Genomic DNA, 13,960 nt, shown 5'->3' with positions numbered 1-13,960 from the left:
GGGGCAGGAGAGGGGGATACGGGGGGGCCACGGGGGAGCACGGGGGGGGAAGCGCGGCGGGGCACGGGTGGAAGGCACGGGGGGAGACGGGGGGGGACACACGGGGGACACACACGAGGAGAGAGACGGGGGACACGGAGGACACGGGGGGCACGGGAGGGGCGGGGGGGGCAGAAGCAGGGGGACACACAGGGGACACACACGAGGGGAGAGATGGGGGCCACGGAGGAGGCGGGGGGCAGACACGGGAGGGGAAGACGCGGGGAGACACAGGGGGAACATGGCGAGACACGGGGGGGGCACAGCGGGACACGGCGGGGGGATACAGGGGGGTTCACGAATGGGAGACACGGGGGGGCACACGGGGGGGGCACACAGGGGGTGCACACAGGTGGGTGCACAGGGTAGGGGGCACACGGGTGGGCAGCATGGGGAGTTGCAGGGGGGAGCACGGGGCGGGGAGTCACAGGCTGGGTTACGGGGGGGCACACGGGGGGGCTGCCCACTCCCGCCCGCGGGATGCCACCGGGGCGACCTCCATCCAGGCGCCCCTGCGTGTTTTTGGGGGTCACGGGGGGGGGAAGCCGTGCCCCCTGCTCTGTATCCCCCTGGACCCCCGGGCTGGGCAGGGCCACCAAGGACACGAGTGCACCCGGCCTCAGCGCCGGGGGGGGCCATGAGTCAGGACTGCTGGCTTCCCACCTGGGGGAGGGGAACTGGGAGGGGGGGAGGGGGGACTGGCCCTGTGCCCCCCCCCGAACCGGGACAGGGTCGCAACCATCCTCCCCCCCCCGCAATGAATCAGCAGTTTGGGGGCACCGTTCCTAGGGCCGGGCGTGTCCCGTCCCTTCCCCCGCCCCCCCCCCCCCCCAACTCCGTCCACCTTAAGAGCCGCAGGCAGCTCCACCTTAACGCGGGGGGGGGGCGTGTACGTGCGGGGGGGCGGCCTCTCCCCCCCCCCTCCCCATCACCCGGTACCGGGGCTGCAGTGGTGACAGCAGCGCGGTCACTGGAGCAGGGGCAGCAGGAGCGCTGCGGAGCATCTCCCCCCCCCGCCGGCGCCGCCCTCCCGCCCGCATCCTGCATCCCTGGGCAGCATCCTGCATCCCTGGGTACCACTCAGCATCTCTGGGCAGCATCCTGCATCCCTGAGCAGCATCCTGCAGCCCCGGGCAGCATCCTGCATCCCTGGCTACCACTGAGCATCTTTGGGTACCACTCAACATCTCTGGGTACCACCCGGCATCCCTGGGCAGCATCCTGCATCTCTGGGTACCACTGAGCATCCCTGGGTACCACTCAGCATCGCTGGGCAGCATCCTGCATCCCTGGGTACCACTCAGCATCCCTGGGCAGCATCCTGCATCCCTGGGTACCACTTAACCTTTAGGTTGTAACCCGCATCCCTGGGTACCACCAACGTCCCCGGGTGACACCCCACACCCTTGGGTACCAGCAGCACCCTTGGGCCCCCCAAAACTCTTCTCGGCGTCCCCCCCCCGCGCCCCCGCCCTGCCATGGCCGAGCCCAGCACCGAGTGCAGCATCAAGGTCCTGTGCCGGTTCCGGCCCCTCAACCAGGCGGAGATTCTGCGGGGGGACAAATTCCTGCCCGTCTTCCAGGGCGACGACAGCGTGGTGGTGGGGGTGAGTGCTGGGGGGGCCACAGGGACACCCCCCAACCCTAGTCTCGGGGAGGGGCCGGGATGGGGGCACGGCCGGAGGCGGGAGGGGGGGTGAAATAGCCAGGGTGGGGGGGTGACTGGCCTGCGGGGGTGGTGACCGGCCTGTGTGTGTGGGGTGACAATATGGGGGGGGCAGAGCCTGTTTGAGGGGAATATCGTCCTGGGTGTGGCCAGTAGCTCTGGTGACCAAATGGGCCCTGCTCCCCCCCTCCGGGGCGTTTCCCCGCCCCCCCCCCTCCGCATACCGCTCACCTTACCCCCCCCCCCGCTTCCATTTCTAAGGTTCCCGGCACTCCCAGTTTCCCCCAGTTTGGCCCAGTGCCGGGGAGCGGGGGGAGTTGTTTACAATGAGTGGAGACGCCCTTACCCCCGGAGGGGGGCAGGATCGGGCCCCGATGACTGCACCGACGGGGGGGGGGGGAAGTTTGCCGCAGATCCTGCCCCCTCCCCCGGCTGCGGCCCGGCCCTTTGTTAGGGGGGGAAGCCGGGAGCGGGGCGTGGGTGTCTCAGGAACTGCGGCCAAGCCCCCCAGTATGACATCCCCCCCAATAAAGCACCCCCATAACGCCCCCCCCCCCCCCGCCCTTGCACGGGGCCGGGTATGGGGGGGGGTTTCCTGCAGGAAGGGCCCCGCCCGGCCCGGGCACCCCGGCCCTGAGGTGGGGGCGGGGGGTCAGGTAAGGTGGGGGGGTCCTTGGGGTGATGTGGGGGGCAGCGGGTTCCCCCGGGGGTGCAGTGGGGCGGGGGGGGGGGGGGCCCGTTCCCGTTCCGGGGGTGGTGCTGTGTCGCTGTGCGGTTTTGCCGGCGCAATGCGGGGTGTTGCAGGGGGTGGTTGTGCGGGGGGGGGGGGGGGGGGGGGAAGCGGAGTGGGGGGGGGGCTGCGTGGGGTGGTTGTGAGTTGTTGGGGGGGGAGATGCGGGGTGGGGGGGGGGGCGATGCGTGACCGGCGGCGGGCGGGGCGGTTGTGCCTGCGCCGTGCTGCGGCGGTGGCGCTGGTCCGGGGGAGGGGGGGATTGGGGGGGGGGGGAAGGCTGGTGTCGCCGACTGTCCCCCTGTCCGTATGTCCCCCTGTCCGTGTGTCCCCGTGTCCGTGTGTCCCCGTGTCCGGGGGTCTCCGCGGTGGCTGCGGCGGTTCAGCACCGGGGCCTGGACAGCTCCAGGCCGGGGGGAGCGGCGGAGAACGGGGGGGGGGGCGCTATAGGGGATCTGGGGGTCTGTGGGGGTCTATGGGGGGGCTGAGGGGTCTATGGGGGTCTATGAGAATCTATAGGGGTGCATGGGGGGGCTATGGGAGTCTATGGGGGGGCTGAGGGGTCTGGGGGGGGCTGAGGGTCTGTGGGGGGTGTATGAGGGGCAATGGGGGTCTATGGGGGGCAATGGGGGTCTCTGGGGAGGCTGAGGGGTCTCTGGGGAGGCTGAGGGGTCTATGAGGATCTATGGGGGGTGTATGGGAGGGCTGTGAGAGTCTATGGGGGGCAGTGGGTGCCTGTGGGGGGGCTGAGGGGTCTATAAGGATCTATGGGGGTGTATGGGGGGGCTATGGGAGTCTATGGGGGGCAGTGGGTGCCTGTGGGGGGGCGGAGGGGTCTATGAGGATCTATGGGGGTGTATGGGGGGGCTATGGGAGTCTACGGGGGGGGCTGAGGGATCTAGGGGGGGCTGAGGGTCTATGGGGGGTGTATGAGGGGCTGAAGGGTCTATGGGGGGCAGTGGGTGCCTGTGGGGGGGGCTGAGGGTTCTATGAGGGTGTATGGGGGTGTATGGAGGGCTATGGGAGTCTATGGGGGGGGCTGAGGGATCTGGGGGGGGCTGAGGGTCTGTGGGGGGCAATGGGGGTCTATGGGGAGGCTGAGGGGTCTCTGAGGATCTATGGGGGTGTATGGGGGGGCTATGGGAGTCTATGGGGGGGGCTGGGGGCTCTAGGTGGGGCTGAGGGTCTATGGGGGGGTGTATGAGGGGCTGAAGGGTCTATAGGGGGTAGTGGGGGCCTATGGGGGGGCTGAGGGGTCTCTGAGGATCTATGGGGGTATATGGGGGGCTGGGGGATCTATGGGGGGGTCTGGGGGCTCTAAGGGGGTCTATGAGGGTATATGGCGAGGCTGCGGGACTGTGGAGGTGTATGGGGGGTCTATTGGTCGGGGGGGGGGTAGGCCTGGGATATATGGGGGTGTATGGGGCTGTCTGGGGGGGTTGGAGATCTATAGGGGTCTGTGTGGATCTATGGGGGTTCATGGGGCTCGGGGGGGGGTGTCTATGGGGGTGTATGGAGGGGCTGAGGGGTCTCCGGGGGTCCGTGGGATGGGGGGGGGCAGGGGGGTATGAGGGGATCGGGGCTGCGTGAGAGCCCCCCTGCAACCTCCCACCTCCCTTACTGGGATTCACTGGAACATACTGGTTGCCCCACGAGGGGAGCCCTGAGGCTGGCACAGCCCCCAGCACCTTGGTGGGGGGCAGGGGGGGGGGGGTCTCTCCGGGCCACTGACCCCCATGTGTCCCCCCCCCTCCCAGGGCAAGCCCTACGTCTTCGACCGCGTCTTCCCCCCCAACACCACCCAGGAGCAGGTCTACCATGCCTGCGCCATGCAGATCGTCAAGGGTGAGGGCCGGGGGCTTGGGGGGGCCCTGGGGGGGGACCCCGGTGTGTGTGTGGGTGTTCCTGCCTGGAGGACCCTCCTCCAGGGACACCCAGATCCGTGGGGACATTAGAGGGTGCTGGGAGGTGACAGGGGCAGGTTGGGGGGTGACACGGGCAGGGGGAGATGCGCAGGGGGACCTTGGGGGTGTCCAGCAGGTCTTGGGATCTCTGTGGGACTTTGGGGGGGGGGTGTGTGTCTGCAATCTCCAGGGGCTCAGGGAGGGGGGGGGGGGTTCTGTGAGGCCTTTTGGGGGGGTCTCAGGGGTTCCTGGGCATCACTGGGGGTCTTGGAGGTGACCTTAGGTGCCCGGGAGGGGGGGTGTCGGGGAGCCCTTGGGTTCTCAGGGAAGTCCCTGGGGGTTTGGGGGGGGAGGGGGGGGCTATGAGGTCCCTGAGGGTCCCGGGGGGGTTCCTGAGGGGCCCCGAGGGGGCGTCTGCCCACCCTCGCCCATCCCCACAGACGTGCTGGCCGGGTACAATGGCACCATCTTTGCCTACGGGCAGACGTCGTCGGGCAAGACCCACACCATGGAGGTGAGGTGGTGGTGGTGGTGGTGGGTTTCGGGGGGGTGGGCTCAGCACCCCCTGGGCCCTGGCACCCCCCTGGGTGCTCAGCACCCCCTCACCTTCCCCCCTTCCCCCCTTCTGCCCCCCCCAGGGCAAACTGCACGACCCCCAGCAGATGGGCATCATCCCGCGCATCGCCCAGGACATCTTCAACCACATCTACTCCATGGACGAGAACCTCGAGTTCCACATCAAGGTGGGCACTGGGAGCACTGGGAGGACTGGGAGGTGGGGTCCTGACACACACATGCCCCCCCCCCCACGCCCCCCTGACACCCCCAATTCCCTCCTACCAGGTTTCTTACTTTGAAATTTATCTGGACAAGATCCGGGACCTGCTGGACAGTGAGTTGGGGCGGGGGGGGGGCACTGGGAGATACTGGGTGGGTATTGGGATGCACTGGGGACACTGAGAAGTTTGGAGGCACTGGGGAGCACCGAGAGGCTCTGGTTGGGGACTGGGGAGCACTGGGAGTCGGTGGAAGGGTACGGTGGGGCACTGGGAGGCACCGGACGGGGACTGGGAGCACTGGGAGTCGGTGGCAGGGCACGGGGGAGGCACCAGACAGGGACTGGGAGCACTGGGAGTCGGTGGCAGGGTACTGGGGAGCAATGGGAGGCAACGGACGGGGACTGGGAGCACTGGGAGTTGGTGGAAGGGTACAGTGGGGCGCACCGGGAGGCACCAGACGCGGACTGGGAAGCACTGGGAGTCGGTGGAAGGGTACAGTGGGGCATCGGGAGGCACCGGACAGGGACTGGGAGCACTGGGAGTTGGTGGCAGGGTACGGGGGGGGTCACCGGGAGGCACCGGACGGGGACTGGGGAGCACTGGGAGTCGGTGGAAGGGTACGGGGGGGCATCGAGAGGCACCGGATGGGGACTGGGAAGCACTGGGAGTCGGTGGAAGGGTATGGGGGGGCACCGGGAGGCACCGGACGGGGACTGGGAGCACTGGGAGTCGGTGGAAGGGTATGGGGGGGCACCGGGAGGCACTGGACAGGGACTGGGAACACTGGGAGTCGGTGGAAGGGTACTGGGGAGCAATGGGAGGCACCAGACGGGGACTGGGAGCACTGGGAGTCGGTGGAAGGGTACGGGGGGGACACCGGGAGGCACCGGCTGGGGACTGGGAGCACTGGGAGTCGGTGGAAGGGTACTGGGGAGCAATGGGAGGCACCGGACGGGGACTGGGCAGCACTGGGAGTCGGTGGAAGGGTGTTGTGGAGCCCCGGACGGGGAGCACTGGGAGGCACTGGATGGCACCGGGGGCTCCTGGGGCATGTTGGGGGGGTCACCACCCCCCACAGCCGCCTCACCCCGTGTCCCCCCCCCGCCACCAGTGACCAAGACCAACCTGTCGGTGCACGAGGACAAGAACCGGGTTCCCTACGTCAAGGTGAGGAGCGGCTCGGAGGGTCCCTTGGGTGGGAGCCCCCAAAGGGCATCCCCGGAAGGTGGGGGGGGGAAGGGGGGGGGCTGGGGCCTTACCCCCCTCCCCCGGAACATCCCCAGGGCTGCACCGAGCGCTTCGTCTCCAGCCCTGAGGAGATCCTGGATGTGATCGACGAAGGGAAATCCAACCGGCACGTGGCTGTCACCAGTGAGCACCCTGGGGACAAGGGGGGGACACACCGGGTGATGGCGGGGGGCAGAATGAAGGGGGGGGGCTATGGGGTGCTGCTCCCTGCTGTGCAGCCTACTGGGGGGGTCCCTGAATGTTGGGGGGTTCTGGGGCACCGTGGGGGTCCCTGGGGTGCTGTAGGTGTCATTGGGGCACCACGGGGGTCCCTGGGGCACCATGGGGGTCCCTGGGGTGCTGTAGGTGTCATTGGGGCACCACGGGGGTCCCTGGGGCACCATGGGGGTCCCTGGGGTGCTGTATGTGTCCCTGGGGCACCATGGGGGTCCCTGGGGCGTCGTGGGGTCCCTGGGGCATCATGGGGGTCCCTGGGGTGCTGTAGGTGTCATTGGGGCACCACGGGGGTCCCTGGGGCACCATGGGGGTCCCTGGGGTGCTGTAGGTGTCATTGGGGCACCACGGGGGTCCCTGGGGCATCATGGGGTCCCTGGGGTGTCGTAGGGTCCCTGGGGTGCTCTAGGGGTCATTGGGGCATTGTGGGGGTCCCTGGGGTGCTGGGGGGGACCTGGGGCACCTTGGGGGTCCCTACAGCGTCGTGGGGTCCTTGGAGCATTGTGGAGGTCCCTGGGGTGCTGTAGGAGTTGTTGGGGTGCCATGGGGATCCCTGGGGGTATTGTGGGGATCCCTGGGGTGCTGTAGGGTCCCTGGGGTGCTGCAGAGGTCATTGGGTCACCATGGGGGTCCCTGGGGTGCTGTAGGGATCGTTGGGGCACTGTGGGGGTCTCTGCAGCATCGTGATGTCCTTGGGGCGTTGTGGGGATCCCTGGGGTGCTGTAGGGACCCTGGGGTGCTGCAGGAGTCGTTGGGCTGCCATGGGGGTCCCTGGGGTGCTGTAGGGACCCTGGGGTGCTGCAGGAGTCGTTGGGGTGCCATGGGGGTCCCTGGGGTGCTGTAGAGGTCATTGGGCTACCACGGAGTCCCTGGGGAATCACTGGGGTCCCTGGAGCGCAGGGGGGGATCCCTGGGGCACCGTGGGGTCTTCGGGGCACCAAGGGGTGCTGTGGGGGTCCCGCGGGGGTGCGGGGGACCCCGGGGGGGGGTGCCTGCAGCCTCTCCCCGTGCCCGCAGACATGAATGAACACAGCTCCCGCAGCCACAGCATCTTCCTCATCAACATCAAGCAGGAGAACGTGGAGACGGAGCAGAAGCTCAGCGGGAAGCTCTACCTGGTCGACCTGGCCGGGAGCGAGAAGGTCGGGGGGACCCCGGTGCTGAGGGACCCTGTGGGGGGCGTTCCTTGGGCCGGGGGGGGATGTCTGGGGTGGGGGTCTTTGGGTGTCCCTGGGCTGGGGTACGTGGGATCGCGAGGGGGTCTCTGGGGGAAGTTGGGTGGAGGATGTCCCCAAGGGGGACATTGGACGGGTGGGGGCCTCGGGGGTGGTCCGTGGGACATTGGGAGGGTGGAGGGCTTGGGGGGATCTGGGGGCTGTGGGACATTGGGGTTAGGGGTCTTCAGGCTGGGGTGGGGGGCTTTGGGTGAAGGGTCTCCGGATTGGGGATCTCTGGGGGTCTACTCTCTGGTGGCATCCTTGGGTTTGGGGGTCTTGGGAGGGATTCCTGGGCTGGGGGTACCCCTGGGTGGGGGTCCCTGGGGTGGGGGTGGCCCCATGGGGGTCTCAGAGCTGCCCGGCCCCACAGGTCAGCAAGACGGGGGCTGAGGGGGCCGTGCTGGACGAGGCCAAGAACATCAACAAGTCGCTGTCGGCACTGGGCAATGTCATCTCGGCCCTGGCCGAGGGCACGGTGAGAGCCCGCCGGTCCCCCCTGACCCCCCACCTGCCTGCTGGCCCCAGGTGGAGGCAGGGGGGACACCCTGCTGAACCCCTGTGTCCCCCCCCCTCCACCCCGCAGAAGGCCTATGTGCCCTACCGGGACAGCAAGATGACGCGGATCCTGCAGGACTCGCTGGGGGGGAACTGCCGCACCACCATGTTCATCTGCTGCTCCCCCTCCAGCTACAACGATGCCGAGACCAAGTCCACCCTCATGTTCGGGCAGAGGTAGGGCAGGGGGACAGGGGGCCTTGGGGTGCCCCTGCGCCCCTCAGCACCCCAACAACACCCCAACGGCACCCCATGCACCCATTTGTGTCCCAGCTGCACCCAACAGCACCCCAACTTCACCCCACGCATCTGTCATGTCCCAACTGCACCCCAAGAGCACACCGAGAGCACCCTAACTTCACTCAATGCACCCATTGTGTCCCAGCTGCACCCCAACTTCACCCCACGCACCTGTCATGTCCCAACTGCACCCTAAGAGCACCCCAGCTTCACTCCATGCACCCATTGTGTCCCAACTGTACCCCAACAGCACCCCAACTTCACCACATGCACCCGTTGTGTCCCAGCTGCACCCCAGGAAGACCCCAACTTCACCCCATGCACCCATTGTGTCCCAACTGCACCCCAAGAGCACCCCATGCACCCGTTGTGTCCCAACTGCACCCCGAGAACACCCCAACTTCACCCCATGCACCCATTGTGTCCCAACTGCACCCCAACTGCACCCCATGCACGCGTTGTGTCCCAACTGTACCCAACAGCACCCCAACTTCACCCCACGCACGCATTGTGTCCCAGCTGCACCCCAACAGCACCCTATCTTCACTCAATGCACCCGTTGTGTCCCAACAGCACCCCAAGAACACCCTAAGAGCACCCCAACTTCACTCTACGCACCCTTCGTGTCCCAACTGTACCCAACAGCACCCCAGCTGCACCCCATGCACCCATTGTGTCCCAGCTGCACCCCAAGAACACCCCAACTGCACCCCAACTGCACCCTATGTACCGTTTGCACCCCAAATTCAGTGCAACAGCACCTCACAACCCGTTGCACCCCATGTACCCATCGCAGCCCAACTGCACCCCAAGAGCACCCCAACTACACCCTACGCACCCATCACGCCCCAACTGCACCCCAAGCACACCCCAACTGCACCCCATGCACCCATTTGTGCCCCAACTGCACCCCAAGAGCACCCCAACTTCACCCCACACACCTGTCATGTCCCAACTGCACCCCAACAGCACCCTAACTTCACCCCATGCACCCATTGTGTCCCAAGAGCACCCCAGCTGCACCCCAGCTGCACCCCATGCACCCGTCATGTCCCAACTGCACCCCAAGAGCACCTGAACTTCACCCCATGCACCCATCTGCACCCCAAGAGCACCTGAACTTCACCCCATGCACCCATTGTGTCCCAAGAGCACCCCAACTTCACCCCACGCACCCATTTGTGTCCCAACTGCACCCCAACAGCACCCTAAGAGCAGCCCAACTTCACTCTACGCACCCTTTGTGTCCCAACTGTACCCAAGAGCACCCCAACTTCACCCCATGCACCCAATGAGTCCCAAGAGCACCCTAACTTCACTCCACGCACCCATTGTGTCCCATCTGCACCCCAAGAGCACCCCAACTTCACTCTACGCACCCATTTGTGTCCCAACAGCACCCCAACAGCACCCTGACTTCACCCCATGCACCCATTTGTGTCCCACCTGCACCCCAACTGCGCCCCAACTTCACCCCATGCACCCATTTGTGTCCCAACAACACCCCAACTGCACCCGACGCCCCCCTCGTGCCCCCACTGCCCCCCCCCCGACACCCCCAGCACCCGTTGGGCCCCAGTTGTGCTCCGACAGCAGCCCACGCGCCCCAACGGCACCCATCGCCCCCCAGCTGCACCCCAACAGCACCCGTGGACCGTCACAGCCCCCCCCCCCCGCCCCCCCCGCCCCCAGCCAGGCCGCTGTGACACCCCCCCCCCCGCCAGGATGTCCCATGGGGAAGCGGGGGCTGCATGGGGGGGCGGAGGGGGGGTGTCCCCAGACCCAGGTGGGAAGCGGGGGGAAGGTGGGGGTCGCTGTGGTGGGCATCTCAGAGGGGGGTTCCTGGGGGGTGCTGCCTGCCTGGAAAGGGGGAGCAAGGTGTGTGTGTGTGGGGGGGCTCCCAGTTGAGGGGTGCCCCCCCCCCCCTCCGCCTTCCTCCGTGGAGGGCCAAGACCATCAAGAACACGGCGTCGGTGAACCTGGAGCTGACGGCGGAGCAGTGGAAGAAGAAGTACGAGAAGGAGAAGGAGAAGAACAAGGCACTGAAGGAGACCATCTCCAAGCTGGAGGCCGAGCTGAGCCGCTGGCGTAGCGGTGAGGGGGGGGGACATGACACCCCTTGTTGGGACACACACACACACACACGCTACACGACACCCCATCCCCCCCGCAAAACCCCCCAAGCCCGGCACCGGGTGGGGAAACTGAGGCCGGGTCCGCAGGGGAGGCCGTGCCCGAAACGGAGCAGCTCAGCGGGGCCGAAGCGGAGGCCGGACCGGGCGAGGGGCCGGGGACGGGCCCCCCCGGCGACACCCCCCTCAACGACAACAGCTCCTCCATCGTCATCCACATCTCGGATGAGGAGCGTCGCAAATACGAGGAGGAGATCCGCAAGCTCTACAAGCAGCTGGATGACAAGGTGGGGACCGCCCCCCCCCCCCCCCCGGACCCTTGGGGACCCCCAAAGACCCCTCTAGACCCACCGAGACCCCCCCAGGAACCCTAAAGCTCCCCAGGAGCCTTGGGGACCTCCCCGTCCCCCCAGCATCCCCCAGGACCCCCAGCACACCAAGACTCCCGGGACCCCCCCAGTCCTCCCAGCGTCTCCTGGGACCCCCCAGTCCCCCCAGCACCCCCAGGGCCCCAGGACACTCGGGACCCCCCCAGTCCCCCCAGAATCCCCCAGCACCCCCAGCACACCAAGACTCCCGGGACCCCCCCCGGTCCCCCCAGCGTCTCCCAGGACCCCAGGACTCCTGAGACCCCCCCAGCACCCCCAGCACCCCAGGACCCCCGGGACCCCCCAGTCCCCCCAGCGTCTCCTGGGACCCCCCAGTCCCCCCAGCAACCCCAGGGCCCCAGGACTCCTGAGACCCCCCAGTCCCCCCAGCGTCCCCCAGGACCTCAGGACTCCCAGGATCTCCCAGTCCCCCCAGTCCCCCCAGCACCCCAGGACACTCAGGACCTTCTGGCAGCCCTCAGGACCCCCCGAGACCCCCCCCCACCGCCCCCAGCCCCACGGGGCCGGCGGGTGCGGACCCTCCCGTCCTCCCCCCAGGACGACGAGATCAACCAGCAAAGCCAAATCATGGAGAAGCTCAAGCAGCAGATGCTGGACCAGGAGGAGGTGAGGGCCCCCCCCCGCACCCCCCCAGCCCCTATGGCCCCCCATTTCTGACTGACCCCATAACCTCACCCTGCTGGGACCCTGGACTGACCCCTCTGGGCCCCCAACCGGACCCCCTGGGACCCCTCTGGGATCCCCACCCTGGTCACTTGGACCCCTCCACCCTGAGCCCCTGGGACCCCCCCAGTCTGACCCCTGGGACCCCCCAACGTGCCCCTGTTGGATCCTCTCTGGGACGCCCCCCTGTGACCCCTGGGACCCTCACTCTGAACCCCTGGACCCTCCTTGGACCCCACCACCTTGAGCCCCCCGGTCCCCTCGAGGACCCCGACTGCTCTGGGACCCTCACCTTGACCCCCAGACCCTCTTGGGACCCGACCCCCTGAACCCCTCTGGGCCCCCCACCCTGATCCCTTTGGGACCCCCCCTGGACCCCTCCACCCTGACCCCTTTGGGACACCTCTGGGACCCCCACCCTGACCCCCCAGGATCCCTCTGGGCCCCCCACCTTGACCCCTTGGGACCCCCCTGGACACCCCCACCCTGACCCCTTTGGGACCCCTCTGGGCCTCCCATCCTGATGCCTTGGGACCCCCCTGGACCCTTGGGACCCCCCTGGATCCCCCCACCCTGATCCTTTTGGGACCCCCCTGGACCCCCAACCCTGACCCCCGGGACCGCCCTGGACCACCCCATCCTGACCCCTTTGGAAACCCTCTGGGACCCCCACCCTGACCCCTTTGGGACCCCCCTGGACCCTTGGGACACCCCTGGATCCCCCCACCCTGATCCCTTTGGGACCCCTCTGGGCCTCCCATCCTGACCCCTTAGGATCCCCCTAGGATCCCCCTGGACACCCCCCACCCTGACCCCTTTGGGGCCCCTGTGGACCCCCCACCTTGACCCCTTGGGACACCCCAGACCCCTCCATCCTGTCCCCTTGGGACCCATCTGGACCCCTCCACCCTGACCCCCTTGGGGACCCCTCCGGGCCCCCCATCCTGACCCCTTGGCCCCCCCCCCCCGGCCCCCCAGGTGCTGGCGGCAGCGCGGGGCGGCGGGGAGGCGGCACGGCGGAGTTGGCGGCGCTTCGTGCCGAGCACGGGGCGGCGCGTGCCGAGGTGGCGGAGGTGCTGGCGGGCGCTGGAGGAACTGGCCCGCAGCTACGACCGCAAGGCGCAGGAGGCCGAGGACACCGGCCGCCACAACCGCCGCCTGGCCGACGAGCTGGCCCGCACCGAGGTGACCCCCCGGGCACCCCCGGCTGGGACCCCCTGGCAGGCACCCAACCGGGATTCCCAATGGGACCCCAGTGGGAACGGCAATGGGCACTGGGAGCCACGCTAGACCCCACTGGGAGCCCCAAAGTGACTCTTCAACTGGGAACCCCACTACAACCCTACTGGGGACCCCCGTGGGCAACCAACTGGGATCCCTACTGGGAGCCACGCTAGACCCCACTGGGAGCCCCAAACTGTCTCCTCAACTGGGAGCCCCACTACAACCCTACTGGGGACCCCCGTGGGCAACCAACTGGGATCCCTACTGGGAACCTCCACTGGGATCCCCAAATGGGCTTCTCCAACTGGGAACCCCACTGGGGCCTTACTGGGAGCCCCGGTTGCCAGCCCACCTGGGATCTCTACTGGGCTCCCCACTAGACCCCACTGGGAGCCCCAAACTGTCTCCTTCAACTGGGAACCCCTGTCTCCTCAACTGGGAACCCCCACTGGGACCTAACTGGGAACCCCACTGGGGACCTTACTGGGAGCCCCCATGGGCACCCAACTGGGATCCCTACTGGGGAGCCTCCAGTTGCTGCCCCAAACAGGATCCCTACTGAGACCCCCACTGGGATCCCCCAAACCCCCCTCAACTGGGAAGCCCACTGGGAAAACCTACCGGTGACTCCTCAATGTCCCACTGGGATCCCACTGGGACCCTCCATGGGCAAATGACACCCAGAGCAGGACCCCCCGTCAGCACCCCCGACTGGGCCCCCCAGAGCCAGGGCCCCTCCCAAAACTGGGACGCCCGCACCGGGGCCCCCGGGACCACACTGGGATCTGCCAGTTGGGACCCCCAGGTCCAAACCAGACCCAAACTGGGACCCCCCCCCAGTCCCTGAACCAGCAACACCCAGAGCCAAGCCCCCCAGGTCCAAACTGGGACTCCCCAAACCCAAACTGGGATCCTCTGGGCCAGGGGATCCCCCAAAACAGGAGCCTCAGACCTGGGAACC

General features: G+C 68.0%; 1 protein-coding gene across 1 annotated transcript; it reads left to right on the top strand.

Annotated features, from left to right (window-relative positions):
- The first annotated feature begins 989 nt into the window (after nucleotides 1–989).
- On the top strand, nucleotides 990–13,080 carry LOC134526940 (kinesin heavy chain-like). Its single transcript, XM_063359284.1, is given in 16 exon segments — nucleotides 990–1,646; nucleotides 4,193–4,280; nucleotides 4,780–4,853; nucleotides 4,978–5,082; nucleotides 5,183–5,231; nucleotides 6,230–6,285; nucleotides 6,402–6,489; nucleotides 7,597–7,721; nucleotides 8,167–8,271; nucleotides 8,380–8,528; nucleotides 10,537–10,685; nucleotides 10,814–11,010; nucleotides 11,650–11,718; nucleotides 12,754–12,790; nucleotides 12,793–12,854; nucleotides 12,856–13,080. Coding segments are annotated over 16 exon segments (1,692 nt in total). The 5' UTR covers nucleotides 990–1,517; the 3' UTR covers nucleotides 13,066–13,080.
- Nucleotides 13,081–13,960: the final 880 nt, after the last annotated feature.

Source organism: Chroicocephalus ridibundus, chromosome 24, assembly GCF_963924245.1.
Source record: "Chroicocephalus ridibundus chromosome 24, bChrRid1.1, whole genome shotgun sequence".
In the NCBI taxonomy this organism is placed as follows: Eukaryota; Metazoa; Chordata; class Aves; order Charadriiformes; family Laridae; genus Chroicocephalus; species Chroicocephalus ridibundus.
Note: the sequence above shows the minus strand (reverse complement) of the source record. Positions and strands in the feature narration are given on the sequence as shown.